The 18,489-nt window shown below is 50.3% G+C and overlaps 1 protein-coding gene across 1 annotated transcript in view; it reads left to right on the top strand.

Annotated features, from left to right (window-relative positions):
• Positions 1-18,083, top strand: part of Eipr1 (EARP complex and GARP complex interacting protein 1) — a 38,988-nt gene extending 20,905 nt beyond the window's left edge. Inside the window, exons 3-6 of the mRNA XM_028883155.2 lie at positions 10,495-10,631; positions 13,568-13,735; positions 15,350-15,514; positions 17,509-18,083. Of these exons, the coding sequence (XP_028738988.1) occupies positions 10,495-10,631; positions 13,568-13,735; positions 15,350-15,514; positions 17,509-17,683 (645 nt within the window). The 3' untranslated portion in view covers positions 17,684-18,083. The remainder of the gene's footprint in view (positions 1-10,494; positions 10,632-13,567; positions 13,736-15,349; positions 15,515-17,508) is intronic.
• The last annotated feature ends 406 nt before the right edge of the window (positions 18,084-18,489 follow it).

Here is an 18,489-nt window from a genome sequence, read left to right as displayed (position 1 = left end):
CGCAGCCTCCCAAGCACGCTTGGTGTCCCTGCACTGGGGCTGTGCCCAGCAGAGGCCCCGGGGCACAGTGGTTCAGGAGGCCCTGCTTGCCCTTGGCTGTCCTGTGCTGTGGTCAGACGGTGAACACGTCTTCACACCCCTAGTCATTGCTAACGCATTTCATGGCGGGGTGATTAATCTGTAACTTATTTTCTGCAGAGACCAATTTAGTTTTCTCTCCCCCTTTTTTATCTGCTGTCAGCAGTTCTGTCAATATCCCTTTGTGACCCAGTGCCGTGGTATTTAATACAGAAACCTTCCCATCGATTGCAGCCTCCTCACACTGGCTTCTCTTTTTCTATTGTTTGAGGATATTGCCTTCTGTGGTGAATCTAATCTTATGCTCACTGCATCATTACCTTCTGCAATTAAATTGGAGATCCTTTGCCATTTATAATCATTAGCTGAACCCTGGGGAGGCCTGGAGTGGGAGGGTCTATGGGGTGTGTGGACAGCGATGAAGGCATGGGTGGCCTCCCTGTTTGCATCTGCTCACTCATCTCCACACCCTGCTGCCTTCCCTCTGTGGACGTTGTTGTCTCTGTCAAGGTGGCACAGCAAAGACCCTGGTGACCCTTCTGCTAGTGTCCACCCCGGGAAGAGACAGTGTCCCTGAAGTCCTAACACTGTGTCCACGGCTTGTCTCCTTTGACTTGTAGGTCTCCTGCCCCGAATTGTGTGGTCTGGAAATAATGTTTCCATCTTCTTCGTGTGGGCCGGCATAAAGCTGTGCCGTTTTCTCTTGCTGTTTTGTTTCTCTCCTTGCTTTCTGTTTAAGTGTTTTTATTTATTCATTGAGAATTTTATACATGTTTTGATCATATTCGCCCACTCCCCAATTCCTCCCAGATCCTCCTCCACCTCCCTACCCACCCAACTCATTTTTAATTAGCATATAAATTATAGCTTTCATTATGGCATTTTTGAAACAAATTTCATTTTTGTTTTTGTTATTTCTCTTCCTACCGCCCTACTGTCCCACTACCCTGCACTTCCCCACACAAAAGGTTTTCATTAAAAAAAAAAAAAAAAAAGACTTTAAGTAGCACAGACCTATAATTCCAGCTAATCAGGATGCTGAGGCAGGAGAATTGCAATGTTAAGGCTTTCTTGACTATATATAGAATGTGTTCAAGGTCAGCGAGGCACTGTTCAAAATAAAAAGTTAAGAGGGCAGAGCTCTCATGCAGTGGTAGAGCACTTCCTAGCAGGCCCTGGTCTCCAGAATAGCGGAAACCTTTAGGACTAGGTGTGTTTACGGAAAGAAAGTGGCTGCTAACTCTGGAGTTGTGCTGCAAGCCCAGTGTCCTCATGTTCTGAGTGCCCACCATTCTACATCCGGGGTCCCCACTCTGACAGGTGACCCCCTGCAGAACCTGTGGCTGCAGTACCCAGATGCTGCCTTGGCAGGGGGCAAGGCTAAGGTGAAGGGGTACAGGCAAGGGAATGCCTGCCACCAGGGTGGCACTGCGGGCTTTGGGGTGAAGGCCTGTTTCTGCCTGCCTGTCCAGGCATCTCCATCCACATCCCTGAGTGAGAGATCATGACATGTAATAGCAGAGTTGTCAGGACAGAATCTCCCACTGTGACATGGCTAGCATCTGGCACATGCCTGATGACAGGTGGGTGGGTGAGTGGGTTTTGGACCGTGGGCCACTGGCTGGGAGGCCAGCATGAAACGTACTTGCGTGGAGAGGCGCACTGGTAGATGCATGGGTACATGGTGCATAAATGGATGGATCTATAGGATGCTATAGTACTTGATGTTCAGTCTGGATTTGATAACAACCACTAAACATCTTAGGACAGAGGCAAAAGCTAGAGAAGAAAGAAACTAAGGTGCCAAAAAGCAGATTGTATTTACTTCATGATTAATGATGTTCCCAGAGTCAAGGAGTGATGATTGACATTCCAGCATGAAAGATGGAAGTGTGTCTGTACTCAGCTTGTAAGCCCAGCTCTTGAGAGACCCAGACAGGAAGAGCTCAAGTTCATCTTGAGTTACCCAGAGAGTTCCCATCTCAAAAACCAAAAAGAAACGAAGCCTGATGTGGACACAGTCTAACTTTGTTGCTGTTGGCCTTACTTTTCTTTAAGCCTCTGGTGTTCCTCACAAAATGTCCTGTTCTTGGCCAAAGCTAGGAGGTCTCTTTAGAGGTCACTTGTATCTAATTGGTATCACAGAAACAATTTTTGCATTCTGGTCCATCCTGGTAAAAATTTGTGAGGTTGCACATGTGGCCTTCTAGGACCAAGATGTTCTATATAAAGAATATGCTTAGCAAAGGTCTACAGAGCCATTTTTGGTATAAACTGAGTATATGGCTGTGATAGGGAATTCTACCACCTGATGCTGTTACTACCCTTTTGTGTGCATTTTCTATGCAGGAAAGACTCCCTTTCCAAGGAGGCCTTTCCAGACCCTCAAACCAGCCAATTTAATATAATTCAGAGTACGTCATCCCAGGGAGATGTCTCTGCCATGGTAGTATATAAGTGACACACTGGCCTCTGTGCCCACTGATGTGCAGTGTCACAATCAAGCTGTGGTTCCCATACAGTGTGGCAGGACCCCATCTCTACCTTGTCTCCAGGCTCTTGTTTGCATTAGCTTTCTCACTGCTGTGCCACAGCCCTTGTTACTGGTGATGTAGAAAGAAGACACTTATTTTGCTTAGTTTCAGCCCACTCCGGTGGTGGCAGAGCATAGCATTCATATCATGGTGGTTAGGAAGCACAGCAAAAAACCACAGAATTCAAACAAGGTGCAACCTTAACAGGCACACCCCAGGGACTGGGGTCAGAGGTTAAGAGCACTGGCTGCTCTTCCAGAGGACTTGGGTTCAATTCCTAGCACTCATGGTAGCTCACAACTGTCTGTAACTTCAGTACCTGGGGATCTGGTGTTCACATAGACATACATGCAGGCAAAACACCAATGCACATAAATTAAAAAAAAAAAAAAAAGAGGCACATAACAATGACCTACTTCCTCCAGCTAGGCCCTACCTCCTAATATTTCCAGACCCTTCCCCAAAATAGCACTACTAATAGGAACATTCAAAACATGAAACTGAGAGGCCATCTCATTTTAAACCATAATACCCACCCCAAGGTCATGGCCATCTTATAATGTAAAATGGCTTTAGCCCATCTCTAAGAGTGCCCAGTCTTAACATTTCAAACATTGTTCAGAAGCCCATGTTGATTCAACCAAGGCCACTCTTAGCTGTGTGCCCTATAAAACTCCAAAAACAAGCTATTCACTCCAGTTTACAATGGCACCAAGTAAACATCTCCATTCCAAAGGGAGAGGCAGGAAGACAGCAGTGAAAGATCAGACCAAAGCAAAACTGGAACTCAGGAGGGCAAATATTAAAACCTATAGTTTCTTGTGTCTGGCAACCAGCACACAGCAGTGTGATGCGAGGCCAGAGGACTTGGGCAGCCACGGGGTTTCTCTGTTGGGTTGGCTCTGTTCAGTGCGTGCTGTTTTCCCTTGTTTTTCTCTTCACCCCAACATACTGGGATCTCGACTGCTGCTTTGGTTTTACCCTCGTAGTCCACACCACTCTCTCAGGGCCTTGCCCTCAGCAACCCTTTCTTTCTAGGGCTGCACACAGGGATCCTGGCCCTGCCACACACTGCCTAGCCTCCCCGGCTTTCCTTTCAAATCTGGGTGGACACTGCAGCTCTTATATTCTGCATGCCTGTAAAATTAGCATCATGTGGATGATGCCAAGGTCTGCTGCCAGCTTGAGTGGCAGCCGGGTCTTCTTGGACTGGTAGCAGCCTCTGGATGCCTGGGTGGGCAACCTCTGTAAGAAGGGGACCCTGGGATGCTTTGTCTCAGGGGAAGGTCTTTCAGTGGTTTGTTTTTTCATCCCTGTTGGCAGGTGGGATCTGGCCAGTTCCTGAGATGCTCTCAAGGTGGCTTCCTTTGTTCCATTGAGAAACGAGGCCTTTCTAGTAGCTTGAGTCTCTTTCGTGGCTGTGTCAGCTAGTTCAGTTTCCAGTGTGCTCGTTTCCTAGCCAAAGTGCATGTTTTCAGGCCTCTCTCTTGTGTTGTAGCTTCTGATTCCCACTGTAAACCTGGTTAGAAGCAGCCAACAACGGCCATGCCACAGCTTTGAGATTTCTTCCTGCAGATTAGTCCATCATCTTTAAACCCAGGCTCCCCTATGAATTCCATTTCTAGTATCTACAGACTGCATTGCCTTTGTTCTGAACTTATCCCAGGGCCACTCAGAGCTCTTGAAATGTTCCATGTGTTGTGTATTGAGTCTTGACAAAACTCAAGAAAAATACCATGTGCCAGACAACTACTGTTTTGTTTTATTTGATCCTTGTACCCAGTCCTACCAGGACTGTCTTCACTGTGCACCTAAATTACATTAGAGGATGCCATGCCTCCTGAGACTTAGCAACCTGCCCAGAGTAACCCTCAGAAGCCAGCAAAGCCAGATCACCCCTGGGGTAGAGTTCCTAGCCTGAGATATCCTCTCTCTCTCTCTCTCTCTCTCTCTCTCTCTCTCTCTCTCTCTCTCTCTCTCTCTCTCTCTCTGCTGTAGTCAGCACTTATAGATGGTGTTGCAAGATGGCAGACTGCATTTCACTGCAAGTTCAAGATGGGACTCAAGAGAGAAGGGAGTTGGACAGTCTGATGCAAGGATGAAGAACATAGCAGTTTTTCAGCAGCGCAAGGTCCTCGGCTCCCTACCCATCTACAATGCTCTGTCTGCATTTCACTGGTGTTTGTCATCATGCTGGCAAGACAGCTGCAGCAGTTCCAGCCATCACATCCAGATTCCTGCAGTACCAGCAAAGAGAAAGCTGATTCCTCTGTCCAGGTGTCAGACACTATCCCATGTCATATCTAAACTAGTCCCTGGCTTCAGGCAGTGTCAGGCCCAAGGCTGGGAAGGGAGGGGCTCAGAGTAAGGTGGACAGAGCTGTCACAGAAGCTGCTGCAGCCTTGCCCTTCACACAGCATGCACGGGTCACTTTGTGCTGCCTTACAGTGTAAGCACCGCAGCCCCGTCTGTTGTTCAAGGAGGCAGGGTAGGGATGCTTGGCTCTTTCTGAAGGGCTGCTGTGAGCATCACACTTGCTCCCGGGTGCTGCCTGGCTCAGTGGCCGTGGTGGTAAAAGTGCAGCCCTTTGTCTTTGCAACTCCAACACCGAGGCTTTTCTGAAACGCACCCATGTGAGGCTCAAGGAGGACTCAGGTCACCACAGTGTGTTCGCTGGAAGGCGTTTTCTTTTGTTTTAGTGACATTTCATCTGAACAACATTTGTTAGTTGCCTTTAATCGTCCTTTTTGGACCAGGAAACCTTGAATATTTCTCTTTAATGCTGAAAAACATGACTGTGTTTGTCATACCCTGTGGAGTTCCTGCTGAGCTGTCTCCATGTCTCAGGAAAACAGGGGTGGTGGCCATCCTTGCAGCATACCCATGTTGCTGCCCTCAGTGGGCCGTTTCTAAGGTTTATCTTCTCAACTCCTTGCATCGGGAGTCCGTACATTAGCCTGCTCAGGGGTCAGGTCCTGGCTCTGCCTCAGCTGGCCGTGTGGCCATGCGTGAGTCCCCCGCTCCACTTGAGGAGGAAAGTAAGGGAGGCTCTGTGGAGGCTTACGCTTGAGATTCATTTTCATTTCGTCTCTCCTTGACCTCTGAACTTACTGACACCTCAGCTTAGGACCTTTGCTGCTGTCTTATTCCTGACCACAACAGTGCCTGTCTCGCACAGCCCACACCGATACATTGTGTTTTACATCCCACTTGAGACCTGAGTATGGCCCAATGGGTCCTTCATCTGAACTGTCCCTGGACTGACAGAAGGCTTTCCTGGGAAGTCTGCTTCCAAGCTCAGCAACATTGGCTTTTGGAGGATGCAGTTCCTGCTGACTGAGCCTCTGCAGGGTGTTTCTCACAGTGTGGTCCCTGAGGTGGGACTGGTTAGGGAGTGAGTTGCTCAGGCCATAAAGCCCAGGGTCAGACTTCTGACTGTTTTGGCTGTGGCCAGCCGTAGGCATTTTCCATCTCCAGCTCCTATTGAGGAGCTCATCTTCCCATAGCTCCATCTCCTGCTCACCTTGAGGACATCCTGGTTGCTTCCCTTTCTGCCTGCCCTGGTCTTCACCCCTTCCCCACCCCTTCCCCTTTTTTTCTATTTTGTTCTTGTTCTCACCTCTGCCTTGAGTGCCTCACTCCTGTTTCCCAGCTTACATTATGGCTGTCCCTCAGGAAATTGCACTCCTTCCTACAGCCGGGGAAATCTTGGAAACTTATACCATCATTGCTTACCTGGCCCCACCACTCATTTACTAGTTTTATTCATTGCCATGTGGTTTGAATTCTCAAGACAGCCATGGTTTCCTCGTCTGTATCTTGTGACTTTCAATTATACAATCAGGAAATGAACCAATAGCCTTGCCTGGCTCTGTAGTTGGGTTTTCTGCTGTGGAGTCTCTATGAAGTTGTGCTGTCTGAGGTTGGGGTCGTTCCTCCTGGCATAGTACCAGGCATTCTCACATCAGCTTCGTCAGTGAGCTTGCTCTGTCCCCTCCTTGAATCTGTATTCTTTTAAAGATATGACCTGGGGCTGGAGAGATGGCTCAGTGGTTTAGAGCACTAGTTTCCAGAGGACCCAGGTTTGAGTCCCAACACCCAAAGGAGGGTTCACAACCATCTGTGAATTCAAAGCCCTCTTCTGGACTCTGGGGCACCAGGCACACATGTGGTGCACAGGCATCCATGTAGGCAAACACTCTTACACATAAAATAAAAAATAAATCTTAAAAAAACCTAATATGACCATATACTGTCATTTTCCTGAAGACTTTGACAGCAAATGATTGTGCTTAAAGGGAAGTTGATGAGAGCCCAGAGTTGAGTAGGCAGAACAAAACGTCCCTGCTTATGGAGCTCTGTAGCTTTAGTTTTCCTGCCTGTCCCAGGGTCAGGACAAATCTCTGTCACCCGCCAGTCCCACAGCTGCTCAGACCCAACCAAGTAAACACAGGGACTTATATTGCTTACAAACTGTATGGCCGTGGCAGGCTAGCTTAAATCAATCCATTTCCATAAATCTATACCTTGTCACGTGGCTTGTGGCTTACCGGCATCTTCACATGCAGCTTGTCATTGCGGCGGCTGGCAGTGACTCCTTCTGCCTTCCTGTTCTCTCAATTCTCCTCTCTGTTATTCCTGCCTATACTTCCTGCCTAGCCACTGGCCAATCAGTGTTTTATTTATTGACCAATCAGAGCATTTGACATACAGACCATCCCGCAGCAGAGCTCAAGTGCTTTAGTGTAGTCTCTGTCACCAGTGAGTCGTCATTAACCAGAACACTAGGTTTTCAGGAGACTGAGGGGCTCTGTGTAAAGGTACTGTGGGAAGAGTTTTTCACTCATACTGGGTGTTTGGAGATTTAGACATTGAGCCTAAGTTGTCAGCATTATTGCCCGAGACTGGCCGTTCTGCGTCCTATTGTGGTAATACTGAGTGGGTGTTAATATTGTTGTCTGGTTAGAATTCTGTTAGAGCTTGACATAGCATTGCTGTTGGCTCCCCGCTTTTGTAACTGTTCCATCATGGCTGCCAGCTCTTACCACCATGCCGTCCTGCCACTATTCTCTCCCTCCTGTGCAGCACCATAGCAGCTTCTTCCTCAGACCCCATTGTGTGCTTCACTTGCTCTACAGTGTCTCCTGGTAGCTCAGTCAGGGTCTGAACCTTCCTTTCGTGTGCTTTTTTGTTGCTGTTAATTGCAATGCTGGGATAGAACTGGGCCCTGTGCCTACTGGGCAAGCAGTGCTCTGCCATTGAGCCACATGCCCGCCCTCCTCATGCCCCTGTGCTAACTGAAAGGAACTAGACCCTGGTAGCAGAACTGAGCTCCCCATTCTGCAAGCGTAAGGAAAAGCAAGAGATTGGGAACCTGATACAGTAAACTAGAGAGGGCAGAAAACACAAGTCTCATGAGTGGAGCACCCCTCTTTTGCCTGTCCCCTCCCCCACCTCCCTGTTCACTCACCTTGTCCCTTTTGGCTGTTCTTGGTTGGCAGCGAGGCTATGTGATACCCTTCTGGGGAGTTGTATGGCGAGTTCTGAAAGTTGGCTTGCACTGGCCAGTGATGGCCTCCCAGATGCTCTGGGCATCATTCCTAATAGGGGTGGGTGGAGTCTTGGCGTCCCTAGAACTCATCTGCCCTGATCTCCAGCCACCACCCTGACTGATGATCCTGAGATAGCCCAGACTGGGCTCCAATTCCTCTTCCTCTTTCCTACTTTCTTCCTGAGTTGCTGGGTGACCTGACTGTGTTGGGGAGTGTAGGCCTTGGCCTGCAGAGTGACCTTGCCTCCAGCTCTTTATCCCTTCCTGGCATCTCACCATATCCATCCCTCTTGTTCTGCTACATGCTGCTGTGTGAGCAGACTCCTGCTGTAGTCCTGTCTTATGAGAACTTAGTGGCTCACCATGCCTACCTACCCTCACTGCCACATCCTCACTGGGTGCAAGGGGTTGTTGAGCCACACCAAACACATTCCACATCCATCTGTATGTTCTTCCCACTGCTGCTGCTGGCACAGCTGCTCCCATTCCACCGTAGCACCTAATGCATTTCCCAGGCCTGTCCCTCATGATAGCTCCTCCTCCTAATCCCTCCCTGGAGTCCTCAAGGACCTAGGGATTCTCTTCTCTCTGCCCTCATTCTATCATCTTGGTTGGGCCTTTTTCTGGTACCTGCATACCTGCCTCAATGTCCCCATGGAACAGGGTGAATACCTTCTGCATAGACCAGAAATGGCCTTCAGCTCTTTGAGGGGTTGAAAGCTCAGGCCTTTGGGTCTTCAGAGTTGGGCTCATCCAAACAACGTGCTGATGAGTCAGGTAGGAGCATGAGGCTTGCAGAGTGTGTGTGTGTGTGTGATTTTCTGGGGTATTGAAGTCTTTTTGGGTGGTGACCACTCACTACAGCAGATAGCAGGGCAGAGAGATTTGCATTGTAAGATATGCTCTGAAGAAGTACTGCTTGTGTATTCCTTGGCTCACAGTCTCCCCGAAGGGGAAGGAGAGTACTTTCCCCTAAATGCCCAGGGAAGAGGAATAGGAGGTGCATCTTCATAGCCTCTTTGAGTTGTTGTTGGGCACCCATGGCTGTTTCCATGGACTCTGTGGGACAGGCTGGTCCACCATCTTCTTCCCTTCAAGGACTTCCGGTGTCACACCTACCTGTGACCTCTTTTCACACAGGCTTTGCTGGGTGATAGCTTCCTGAGTGTCTGGTTTTAAGAGGTAAGAGCTACAGTTGTCATAATACCCCCCACCCCCCACTAGATGGGCCTTTACCTCTGTGCACCTGTCTTCTCCTGTCCAGCCAGGACCTGTTGCAGGGTCTCCACTGTTCAGTCAGCTCTTTCAAAGCAATGTAGACACCTTTCAACTCCACCTCAGAACACCTCTATTATGATGGCCTCCACTGGTGAGAGGAAGGCCTGAGCCTCAGGTAAGGGTGCGTTCTCAGTCCCTGATGACTCTGCCATTCTGTGCCCTCGTGGCTTGCTTCCTAGTGCTGTGGTTCAGACCCACGTTCCTCTGATGGTTGGAGGGCACATTAACACCAGGTCTTACCACAGGACATTGTGCCTCATTAGCAAACCCAGAAGGCCTTCTCCCCTGGCTTTTCCCAGCTGCTGAGGACTGGCCAGGCTCCCTGGGTGACTGGCCACACAGCTTCTCAGGGAGCTCTGAAGAGCACAGTTTGAAGGTTTAAATGAATTCATCAGTAGTGGGTCTGGGCATGTTGGAGAAGTATGAGAGATGGTGCCCAAGTTAACCAGATGAACAGAGCTTCAAATGGAAAATGGGAAGACCTGCAGGCCTTTGACAGAAGATCCCAGGCAGGGGGAACATGCAGTGGGCTTCTCTCCCAGGCTTGCAGCCAAGGCCTGCCTTCTCTCAGTACCCCAAGAGACAGCTTTGTGGGCCTCACCAGCCTGTGGAAATTGAGTGAACCCTGTGAGTATCCTGTGATCCTCATGATAAAGGGGAAAGAGGCTGTGTATTGGGAACAACATTTGATTAAAGAACATGTGTCATTCCGGAAGGAGCTGGCCATGGGGACTTGGTTTTTCTCTGTCTCCGGAAAAGCCAGATGTTTGAGTTATTCCATATTGTTCTCTTCAAGTTTGAGCTGATTGTCTCTAATCACACACTTGAAGCAAGCCCTCCATAATAGGGCTATTAATGTGCCTTCTATTTTTTGCTGTGCTCGGTTTTATTTTATTTTATTTTTCCAATAAGGTTCAAATGCTCTTGTCTTTTAAGGGAGGGAAACAAAGACTGAACCTCCTAATTGTCCTAATTATTTCTATAAAATCCTGAGAATCTTGTAAACAGTTCAAATTTTTCTTCTCTCCTTTGAACAATACCCATCATGCCCAGCTGGCCAGCTCAGCAGCTCTGGAAGGAAGGGGACAGCTGAGGTTCACCGCGGGGCGGTGGAGCCCACACCACAACTGTACCCAGGTGGCCACAGCAAGTGACACCACCCTGCGAGGATGGGACACCCGGAGCATGAGGTCAGTGATGTGCCCACACTTTGGATCGCTGCTTTTTTCTCCCATCCTTTCCTCTTCTGAAGGAGTTGATTGAAAGCCAGAGGTGCTGGGGACACGTGGCTTGCTGTCTTCATCTCATTTCTGGGGAATTATCTATCCCAAATTAAGCTGGCAGGTCCATTGCAGGGAGCTGTCATGGTGCTGGCTTTGTGATGTCCCTTAGCTTTTCCTGTGTCAGAGGCAGTGTAGAAGGAAACCAAGGCCAGGGCTTTGTGGTGCCTCATAAGCCCCATGGTGACACAGATGCTCCATCTCTGTGATTAGCGCTGCAGGCTGGCACTTTCAGTCCCCAGCCTAAGCCTCCCTTGTGGAGTTGTCTGGCCATTTCTGTGCTTTCAAGAGCCATACCTATTGGGCAATCATATTTTGTCATTTAAGTAATTATACGCAACAACCAGCAGTTCTAATGGAACAAACAAGAGCGATTTTTCTGTTCCAGTTGTGATTTTGATAGGCAGAGGAGTGATGGTGGGATGTCTGTTGCCATGGCAACAGGAGCCTGCACAGGCTTCTTTAAGATGCAGTTTATCCCCTTAGCACACCATCATTTATCACTGAGCTGAAGAGACGGATGTCATGTAATAACGTGAGTTTCTTCCACGGTGGGGGAACACCTTTAATTTTAGTTCCGAGGCCCTGTGAAAATCCAGGGCTGATAAATGACCGGTAGGCACTCCTCCCCTGTGCATATCTGCACAGAGGAGTGATTTGGCTTCCTGATCAAGCTGGAGGCCGTAGACTCCAACCGTGATGGATATCCCACGCAGCCCACTTCTCTTTGTCCTCTGGGCTTCTCTCCTTGCTGCTCTTTGAAGGATGTGAAGGCGAGAATCTCAAAGATTGGCTTACACACCAAAATACAAGATGCATATGGCATTGGCTGGCAGCTCCCCACAGTGACCTTGTTGTGCCCAGGTTGTCTGTGTGACACCGGAACAGCAAACCCTACTCCTCCCATTGACGGGTGACTCCTTTGGCAACAGCCTTCTTTTTGTCTAGCCAGGCTGCCGTGCTGTTTCTTCTGGCGTCTGTTAAAGTTGTGCTGCCAGAACCTGAAGCAAGCCTCAGCCAGGCACAGTACACCTCTGACTGCCCATGACCTTCAGAGTGCTCCACACTTTTGATTTCATAGCGCTGCTTGTTTCGCACGAGAGTTCTGAAGGTTTAGGGCATCTTACTTTGGGGGTAGGGATACCAGGATATTGAAAAAGTGTAGTGTATACGAGCCAGCTGAAGCTGTAAAATGCCAAGTTGGGGAAACACTTCCATGGGTAAAAGCACTTGCCCTATGAGCTTGACACCCCAAGTTCACACCCCCAGGACCCACATAAGAGCCAGATGCAGCAACACAAGTGTCTGTGATCCCAGCACACTCTGCTGATAGGGAGTGATGGGAGGCAGAGGCTCGGGAGCTTCCAGAAACTCAAGGGCAGATGCTGGTGTACACAGCAGCAAAAAGGCCTTGTTTCAGAACTTACAGTGGAAAGACAGGACAGATACCTGAGTGTGGCCTGACCTCCACACGTGTGCTCCTGCACCCATGTACATGAATGCACATGTGTACACATCTCACACAAGCATAAGTTAATTAATTAAAATGCCATCAGACTGTGGGGTCCAATCTGAGGGGAAGGGAAGGAGTTGAGTTGATATTTGTTGCAGGGCAGAAGACTATGATAGGTTCTGCTATATGAAAGGTACTTATGTCTTCCAGGTTGTTCTCCAACCCCCACTGAAGCCATAGCAAACAAGGAGGCCAATGCTAGCACTGGAGGCTGAGTCCTCTCAGAGGAACAGGGGGTCAGTAAAGTGTGGGTGGGAAGGGGCACTGCAGGGTTATACTGGGTCCAGCACTAACTGGGTGACCTGACCCTGTTTTGGGTACATGGCATCGTAATGACCCTGTGAGGGGCAGCCAGAGAAATGGGGGCTGCACAATGGGGGGAGGAGAAGAAAGGGGAGAAGAGAGGGAGAGAGAATGAACATGAATATATATACACGCATGCATGTATGTACATGCATGCATGTGCATGTACAGTTCATGTGTGTGTGAGCAGTGTACATATGTGTTCAGGTGTTTGTGTGTGTGCACTGAGGGTGTGCACTCTAAACCACCATATGGGTAATTTCAAACACCTCCTTCCCACAGCTGCTGCCTTGAGAACTAGTGGGGTGCAGACAGACACAGAATAAGTCCAGCATAGCAAACCCCATCTACATTTTTGTCATAGGTTTTTCAACATTTTCCACTTTTCTTTCTCTTTCTACATATATCTCCAAACAGTAGCAGCACACCACCATCACTGTGTAGTCTTTTTCTCTTTCCTTTCTCATTCTGTGCTTCACAGCTGCCAGGGCTCTCACACGTCTAGTCCAGCTTCTGCATGGCTGTCATTGTCCCTCTGGGCACTCCCACTCCCAAGATACCAAGTACATTTAAAAACTTAAAAAAAAAAAAACTACTACATTCATTTGTTTAGAGTGCCATGGTGTTCCTGTGAACATCAGAGGACAACTTGAAGGAACTGGTTCTTTCATTTCACAGTGTGGGTCCCTGGGAGCAAACTGGGGTGATCCAGTTTGGTGGCAGGCCCCTTTACCACCGTGCCTTCTCACTGGCCACCACGTCACACTCTCGATACCTACAGCCACTTGTGCAGTTGGTCTGGGGAACTGCACATACACTCCTGGCATGTCAGCACTGTTTCTACCATGAACCACTTCTGCAGGGGGAGGAACGTGGATGGCCTGGGCACCCAGGCTGGGATTCCCTCTGCTTGGCTGCCAACAGGGACATGAGCCAGCTCTTCCTTCAGTTGGGGGCTTAGTCGGCATCCTGGGAAGGTGAGGTGGTTACCACAGCCCGGCACTTTTTCCATGTGCCGTTCTCCCTCCAGCCAGATATACTGCATCGAGAACGCTCACGGGCAGCTGGTGCGTGACCTCGACTTCAACCCCAACAAGCAGTATTACCTCGCCAGCTGCGGAGATGACTGCAAGGTGAAGTTCTGGGACACACGGAATGTCACCGAGCCTGTGAAGACCCTGGAGGAGCACTCCCACTGGTACGGAAACTCATTTGCATGCTGCTTTAGGGAAGAGGGGATTATGTAATTTATTTTGCTAATTACTTTACCATTTGGAAAAGCACAAACCAGCTTAGTTTGTGCTGCTGTGAATCATTCAATCAGCCCAGTTTTATTCTTCCTAAAGAAACACTAATTCCAAATGTGAATGTTTGTGATTTATAAGTGTAGGAGAAGAAGAAAAACACCAGATTTGGTTCCTCTTTAAACCGCGCCGGTTCAAGTGTGGAAAAGTAAATGTGCACAGATGTTCACACAGCATTGTTTGCCACGCACAGAACCTGGACAGGACCCAAATGTCCATCAGCAGGGGATTGGTGAGGTAGATTTGGTGACATCCGTGCAGGGGAGATTATGCAGCTGCCAGAAGGAATGGGGCGTTTCTGTATGTGTGGATATGGAAGGGCGCCCAACACCATTCATCCTCTCCAGATATTGTCTGGATGTGTACCATATGCCAAGAGGAAAGGGAGTGAAATGCAGACTAGTCTATATGGTGTGAAAACATGTTTTTATTCCAACAAAGCCTACATGCGCATGTGCACATGTGTTTGTGTGTTTATGTGTGCAGGAAATGTGTGAGTGCAATGTGTATGTGTGTATAGGGAATGTGTGTGTGTGTGAGCATATGTGAGTGTGTATGTGAGTGTGTTTGAGTATGTGTAGGAAATGTGTGGATGTGTAATATGTGCATGTGTGTATAGGAAATGTGAGTGTGAAATAGTGTGTGTTTGGAATATGTGTCTCTGTGTGCATGTATGTGTAGGAAATATGTGAATGTGGGTGTTCATGTATGTGTAGGAAATGTGAGTGTGCATGTGTTTGTGTAGGAAATGTGTGAGTATATGAGTGTACATGTGTAATGTGTGTGTGCATGTATGTGTAGGAAATGGGTATGTATGTATGTGTGTATAATGTGTGTGTGAGAAAGCCACTTTCCTGAGGACTCCTCCCTGGTAAGGAGGCCCCTATGGGGCTTTTCCTTCCTAGGCTGTGTCTCTGGCTCTGTGAATTCCTCCCCAGCAGTGCTGCCGCGGCTGTCAAGCCCCAGGGTCCTCCTGTGCAGTTCTGATGCACTGGATGAACGGCTGTAATTTGCTGCAGCCTGAGCAGAAAGCTCAGCTGTACCCACCATGTTGAGCACAGCTTTGTGTGTTAGGCCTGCTGCACTCTCCAACCAGGCACTCGAGTCTCCTTTGATCTTAGAGGGTCAGGGCACCAAACTCAGCAGGGTCCCTGGCCACTGTGAGGAGGAAGTGGCCCCAGTATCAGACCTGACACTTGGGAGAAGCACAGGCCCTTGTCTCAGGTCCTAGGCAGCACATGGCTGCAAAAGCGTGTGGGGCTTCATTAGATGCTCCAGGGTGTGGCTGATCCAAGTGCTGCTTCAAGGAAGGTGGAGTGCCGAGTGACAGGTGCAGGCTGACATTTAGTCTTCCGGCCTTGTTTGTTGGACTTCCTTCCCGGAAGTCCCTGGCCTCGGCAGATGTGGTGTTGATGCTATGGCCACACCTGGTGCAGCTCTGTCCAGTGAGGTCAGGGACACTCCTGTGTGCTCACTCACCATTGTTCATCTGACCATGACCGTTGCAGGGTGTGGAGCGTCCGCTACAACCACTCTCACGACCAGCTGGTCCTCACTGGCAGCAGCGACAGCAGAGTCATCCTGTCCAACATGGTGTCTATCTCCTCGGAGCCCTTCGGCCACCTGGTGGACGATGATGACGTCAGTGACCCAGAGGAGCACCATGCTGAGAAGTAAGGGACTCTGGGCAAGAGTGCTCTATGGTCACAGATGACATCTGGGGCCAGGCGATTTCTGCATGTGATAAGAGTGATGTCCCCTCCCTTTGCAGTCACAGAGCACAGGTCTGAAGCTGTGAGATAAGGAGCAGTGCAGTTATAAGGGGTCTCCCTGCATGGGGTGCCCCTGCCTCTGTATTCTCCAGTCTTTCTGAATGCCACATGTCTTATCTGAAAGACAACTGTTGTCTCCAGATTTGAACCCTGATAACAGTGTGAATGACTCTCCCTGGGTCTTGTCACTCCCTGTGGAACGATCACAGTGTCCTCAGGATTCCCAGTGGATGGTTCCTAGTGCTGACCACTCCCCTGTAGCCCTCAGCTGGATAATGCGGGTCTCAGTCCAGGTCAGTGGGTCGGTCGGCCCCTCAGCCCCGAGCCCTGCACACAGTGCCCAGGTGTGCACATCCCAGCCGCACCATTGCAGTTCAGTGTGTCTGGGAGGTGGCTGTGGCCGCACCCTCCTGTCAGGGCTCCTGTCTCTTGCACACACGGGGGTCCGAGGCTGCTGCTACAGCTGTGATCGCAGAGTTCCTGCCTGGCCGGGCTCCCAGGGTGGGTCAGCATGGGTGCCCTCAGAGAAGGCAGCAGGGTGCACAGCTTCCTTTGTGGAGCTCACTGCAGGAGATGCTCTTGTCCTCTGAAGTGGTTTTCCGTGTTCCTGTGTGTCAGTGGCCTCCCTTAAGGTGTGCCCCAGAAACCTGTGCCCAGATTGCAGAGAAAAGAGGCTCTGGAGTGAAGCCCAATAGGTTGGACAGCTCGACCGCCCGGAGCCCCCTGCAGGCCCGCACTGGTCCGCGTGCACACATGCTCCTTTGTTCTCTTGGTGAGGAGACACCGTGAGGCTCATCTGCAGGGTTTGTCCGTCCACTGTCACTTGCTGTTGTTGCGCTGCTGAGCACAGGTGCAGGCCTCCAGCCGCTCCTCCCAGGCAGGCGCCTTGTAGACTTGGCTTCTGCCAAGGAGGCTGTCTCTCACCGCTCTGTGCCAGGGGAGGAACTGACTTGTTCCCTTCGTCTGCTGAGTGATTAATGTGTGTGCTGCCCCCCGTGTGGGGAACATTATGGAAGCAGGGGAGGGATTGTGGCTGGCAGACTGTCCTGATGACTTCCTGCCACGTTGACGCCACTGAATTCAGGAAGATTGGATTCCCTGTGGAGACTCTTCCTGGTATTTGTCACAAAGTATTCTCTGACCACTGGCAGGTCCACTTGCTGGGAAAGTGGGGGCCTCCTGATACCGTAGACTCCAGGTGAAAGTCAAGGGTGGGTGGAGGACTTTAAGAGCTTCAGCTGTCTCCTGGGAAAAGGAAGCATTTTGTGCAGGTATTCAGGGCTCCCAGACTGCATTCAACGCCTGGCAGTCATTCTGTGAAATGGGGAGAAAGCTGTGCCTTCTGAGAAGTGGCCTGCGCACATGGGGTTTCAGAGCTCCTGATGCAGGCCAGCAGGCCCGCTCCTTGGGAATGCATGCCACATGCTCACAGCCCTGAGATTCTCTGTGAAGGCCGCTTGGGCTCACATCTAAGGATGTGGGGAGAGGGTGTTGCCTCACCCAGTACCAGACCTAGGAAGGCTGCACACCTGAACAGAGCCTTCTGTAGCCAGAATCCAGCTACTCTGTGCAGCACAGAGCTAGCCTGGCTGTTCCCAGTGTCCTGGCTCACATGCTGGCAGCTTTGCCATTCTGCTCTACTAGGCATAGTGTCCCTGTCTGTAGACAGATGATCACCCAGGAACTCATGGTGTCAAGGATGGGGGCACAAGGCGTTACTAGACACTCACGATGTTTATAATCCATAGGCTGTCCCCTGTCCCCATAGCTGTCAGGAGGGCCCCTGGCCTTCAGCATGCTGGCCCCACATAGGCTGCCTGCTGTTCTGCCATGTTTTCCTCTGTCACCTCTCACATCCTCTGTGTCTCACTTGGTTTCTATCTCTTGTGCTGTAGGAGTAAGGAACCCCTGCAGGACAACGTTATCGCCACCTATGAGGAACATGAGGACAGCGTGTATGCTGTGGATTGGGCCTCAGCTGACCCGTGGCTGTTTGCTTCCCTGAGTTACGACGGGAGGCTGGTTATCAACAGAGTCCCCAGGGCACTGAAGTACCACATACTGCTCTAGTGGCCCGTGGCACTGCTGGTTGGTACGTGGCAGGTTCTCACAAATCTGCAGTGTGAGGTAATTCCCTTTGCAGACCGATGCCTCCATGGGTGAGCCAACGTCGCTTCTCCAGAAGCTCTAAGGGACTCATGGGGCGTCTGCCAGAAGCTCCTCTGAAGCCGTCGGCACAGTGCACAGCATGGGAGGGAGCCGTGCTGGGGGTTCCTGTGCCGCCCGCCATGTGAATTGACGGCGGCCCAGCCTCTGCTCGGTGTCTGTTTTCTGTTCTGAGGGTGCTGGGAGTTTAACTTTTCACGAGTGTGTTTCCACCTTGCTATTCTCATGAGATTACAGACTGAAATAAAGTGCATGGGGATGCACACAGCCTCCTTTCAGGCTCTCTGCCTCACTGAGGAAATCACATGGCTCTTTGTTTGTTTTCTCCATCACAACCTGGAAAGAATGAATACTCTGGACAGGTGTCCCCTCCCCACAGGGTCATCCCTCACCTATGGACAGGTGTCCCCTCCCCACAGGGCCATCCCTCACCTATGGACAGGTGTCCCCTCCCCCACAGGGCCATCCCTCACCTATGGACAGGTGTCCCCTCCCCACGGTCATCCCTCACCTATGGACAGGTGTGCCCTCACCACAGGGTCACCCCTCACCTATGGACAGGTGTGCCCTCCCCACGGTCATCCCTCACCTGTGGACAGGTGTCCCCTCCCCACAGGGTCATCCCTCACCTGTGGACAGGTGTCCCCTCCCCACGGTCATCCCTCACCTATGGACAGGTGTCCCCTCCCCACAGGGTCACCCCTCACCTA

Source organism: Peromyscus leucopus, chromosome 22, assembly GCF_004664715.2.
Source record: "Peromyscus leucopus breed LL Stock chromosome 22, UCI_PerLeu_2.1, whole genome shotgun sequence".
Lineage (NCBI taxonomy): Eukaryota > Metazoa > Chordata > Mammalia > Rodentia > Cricetidae > Peromyscus > Peromyscus leucopus.
This window is presented reverse-complemented; position numbering and strand designations above follow the sequence as displayed.